At 35.9% G+C, this 4205-nt stretch overlaps 1 protein-coding gene across 1 annotated transcript in view; it reads left to right on the top strand.

Annotated features, from left to right (window-relative positions):
* LOC109838654 (equilibrative nucleotide transporter 1-like) overlaps positions 1-3506 on the top strand; it is a 16614-nt gene extending 13108 nt beyond the window's left edge. Inside the window, 2 exon segments of the mRNA XM_020407080.1 lie at positions 991-1611; positions 3224-3506. Of these exon segments, the coding sequence (XP_020262669.1) occupies positions 991-1611; positions 3224-3333 (731 nt within the window). The 3' untranslated portion in view covers positions 3334-3506.

Genomic DNA, 4205 nt, shown 5'->3' on the forward strand with positions numbered 1-4205 from the left:
TGCTGATTTTAAGTTTCTAATATGTGGTATGCTAAGGAATAATTATTTTGAATGCACAAGTTTTAAAGCATGAATACAATTTCAATGACGTTTTATGCCTGGTTATCAACTGTTAGATTTAATTTTAATTTTCACTTGCATTATGAATTGCTCTCGCTTCTGAAGGTCTTTGGCTAATTTGCTGGGAACATCAGACATTTTAACATTTGCTCAGAATATATATTCTCAATGTCCTATCTCATCTCAGTGGAATAAAAAGTACTCAGTAGCGTCTAATAAGACTCTGGGTTACTTGTTTTTCTCACTCTTAACTCACGGGCAACATGTGAAATGACTAGCTGTGCTGTGTAATTTAGAACAAACTTCAATAACTTACCGCCTTGAGGCCAAACTAACAGTTTATCAGGTCAATGTAGAATTAAAAGGAGATATGCAACTGGCATTACACCGTGAAAAATTTGTTAGATCAATGCAGAATCAAGAGGCAAGACGATGTACTATGGGTGCTTCTTTCAATTCATGGCTCACATTTTACTTGTTTGTCACATTCTTTAGCACTTAGAAGTTAATGCCTTAAGAAAGATTTTGTGATGATGAATAGGAAGAGTGAAATAGCTGCAATCATCTTACAAGGAGAGGCAAGGATGTCATAAATGACACATCATTATATATGTGCCCAATCTGATGCCACCAGGCTGCAATTGAGAGTTCTCAACCAGCTGAACTTTGTTTCAGAATATAACAGATCACTTGATTATTTGATAGCATAGTGTTTGCAACTTGGTAAGAAATTTAGCCTCCAAATATTCATATGATATCATAACAAGTATGAATATGAGATGCAAATACCATGTATTGATTTTTGTGAGGTGTCCTTGCTTCCAAACAAATATCCTGATTGCTTTTAGAATTTTCTTCCTTGTATTTGGAACAATGCCATTCAAATCATTGCTAAAAGGCAATAACCAATGTATGTTTATGTTATTGTAGGGGTACTCGTTTCAGCCATGAGAGTTATCACCAAGTCCATATTCCTGCAAGATGCTTACGGATTGAGAAAGAGCGCAAACCTCTATTTTGGAGTCAGTATTGCAGTAATGGTCATATGTCTCATTTGCTATAACATTGCAGACAGGCTCCCTGTTGTAAAACATTACAAACAAATCAAAATGCAAGCTCTGAAAGAGGAAAGCAATGAGAAAGGTTCCTTAAGTGGATCGGCCTGGAGATTGACCTTATGGAACATAATAGCAAGAACCAAATCATTTGGTTTTGGAGTATTTCTTATATATGTTGTTACCCTCTCAATATTTCCCGGTTATATCACTGAAGATGTGCATTCTGAAGCCTTGAAAGACTGGTACCCAATTTTACTCATCACTGGATACAATGTGTTTGATCTCATAGGGAAGATTCTGCCTGCAGTCTTTCCCATTGAGAACGCAAACATTGCAGTCTCCGCCTCTGTTGCAAGACTACTGTTTTATCCTCTATTTTTCGGTTGCTTGCATGGTCCCAAGTTTTTCAGAACAGAAATACCGGTCACAATATTGACGTGTCTCCTTGGATTGACAAATGGATATTTTACAGCTGTATTGATGATTCTTGCTCCTGCTGATTTTAAGTTTCTAATATGTGGTATGCTAAGGAATAATTATTTTGAATGCACAAGTTTTAAAGCATGAATACAATTTCAATGACGTTTTATGCCTGGTTATCAACTGTTAGATTTAATTTTAATTTTCACTTGCATTATGAATTGCTCTCGCTTCTGAAGGTCTTTGGCTAATTTGCTGGGAACATCAGACATTTTAACATTTGCTCAGAATATATATTCTCAATGTCCTATCTCATCTCAGTGGAATAAAAAGTACTCAGTAGCGTCTAATAAGACTCTGGGTTACTTGTTTTTCTCACTCTTAACTCACGGGCAACATGTGAAATGACTAGCTGTGCTGTGTAATTTAGAACAAACTTCAATAACTTACCGCCTTGAGGCCAAACTAACAGTTTATCAGGTCAATGTAGAATTAAAAGGAGATATGCAACTGGCATTACACCGTGAAAAATTTGTTAGATCAATGCAGAATCAAGAGGCAAGACGATGTACTATGGGTGCTTCTTTCAATTCATGGCTCACATTTTACTTGTTTGTCACATTCTTTAGCACTTAGAAGTTAATGCCTTAAGAAAGATTTTGTGATGATGAATAGGAAGAGTGAAATAGCTGCAATCATCTTACAAGGAGAGGCAAGGATGTCATAAATGACACATCATTATATATGTGCCCAATCTGATGCCACCAGGCTGCAATTGAGAGTTCTCAACCAGCTGAACTTTGTTTCAGAATATAACAGATCACTTGATTATTTGATAGCATAGTGTTTGCAACTTGGTAAGAAATTTAGCCTCCAAATATTCATATGATATCATAACAAGTATGAATATGAGATGCAAATACCATGTATTGATTTTTGTGAGGTGTCCTTGCTTCCAAACAAATATCCTGATTGCTTTTAGAATTTTCTTCCTTGTATTTGGAACAATGCCATTCAAATCATTGCTAAAAGGCAATAACCAATGTATGTTTATGTTATTGTAGGGGTACTCGTTTCAGCCATGAGAGTTATCACCAAGTCCATATTCCTGCAAGATGCTTACGGATTGAGAAAGAGCGCAAACCTCTATTTTGGAGTCAGTATTGCAGTAATGGTCATATGTCTCATTTGCTATAACATTGCAGACAGGCTCCCTGTTGTAAAACATTACAAACAAATCAAAATGCAAGCTCTGAAAGAGGAAAGCAATGAGAAAGGTTCCTTAAGTGGATCGGCCTGGAGATTGACCTTATGGAACATAATAGCAAGAACCAAATCATTTGGTTTTGGAGTATTTCTTATATATGTTGTTACCCTCTCAATATTTCCCGGTTATATCACTGAAGATGTGCATTCTGAAGCCTTGAAAGACTGGTACCCAATTTTACTCATCACTGGATACAATGTGTTTGATCTCATAGGGAAGATTCTGCCTGCAGTCTTTCCCATTGAGAACGCAAACATTGCAGTCTCCGCCTCTGTTGCAAGACTACTGTTTTATCCTCTATTTTTCGGTTGCTTGCATGGTCCCAAGTTTTTCAGAACAGAAATACCGGTCACAATATTGACGTGTCTCCTTGGATTGACAAATGGATATTTTACAGCTGTATTGATGATTCTTGCTCCCAAAAGTGTGCCGATACAGCATTCTGAGACTGCTGGGATTGTGATAGTGCTGTTCCTGGTTCTTGGTTTGGCTGCTGGTTCAGTTTTCTCTTGGTTTTGGGCCATTTGATTGAACAAGTAGAACTTGTTCAGAAAACTGTGAAGTTGCATAATGTTCATATAAATGTGTTTTTATGTTTTTTTTTTCCTGGTATAGGAATTTGAATCTTGGATTTGAAAATTATGTCTCCATATATTGAATTATGTATGGTAGTTTCTGTGATAAATTGTACTATTAGGACTTTTGACTGTCGTTTGCTAGCTTAACGGGCATCGGGGAGACTGGTCAAGCGCACTTCTAACGTTCCATCAAAATAATAATCGGGATTATGGAGGAAAAGAAGGATACATTTTTTGGCTTATTTATGCCGGGCCAAATTACTTCCATCTATACGGCCGGTTGTACACCTGCTCCAATTTTCTATCCTCCCTTGGTTGCACGCCCATAAGAACACAAGCATGACATCGGGAATTATTAACGAGGCATTTTTGTTTTTTCGATAGTTAACCACAAGCGTTAGACTTGGTTTTCCTAGAGTCTTCAGGTATAATATGTGGCTGTGTTATTGTGTAAGGTGTTTCTTCTGTATTTGATATACTAGTGTGCACCCCGTGCAAAGAACGGCCCCCTGTTTTTTTAAGCACTGCATTTTGAATTTCCCTTTAAGTTTTAATGCATTTGATTTATTATTATATGCTTAAAATTAGAAATTATATCTACTTCTCTATATTTAAAGAAGAATGCAAGTTTAATACATTTGATGTAGAATTCATATTTACTCCTTTATACTTAAAAAATGATCCAAGTTTTAATACATTTGATTTAGAAATTATATCTAAAAGAATGATCCAAATATTAATACTGTAGCAAAAATATTTTATGTTATGCTACAGTATTTTTACTATAGCATGAACATTACTTCAAGGGAAAATTGTTTCTAG

The sequence above is a fragment of the Asparagus officinalis genome, chromosome 4 (assembly GCF_001876935.1).
Source record: "Asparagus officinalis chromosome 4, Aspof.V1, whole genome shotgun sequence".
NCBI classification, from domain to species: domain Eukaryota; kingdom Viridiplantae; phylum Streptophyta; class Magnoliopsida; order Asparagales; family Asparagaceae; genus Asparagus; species Asparagus officinalis.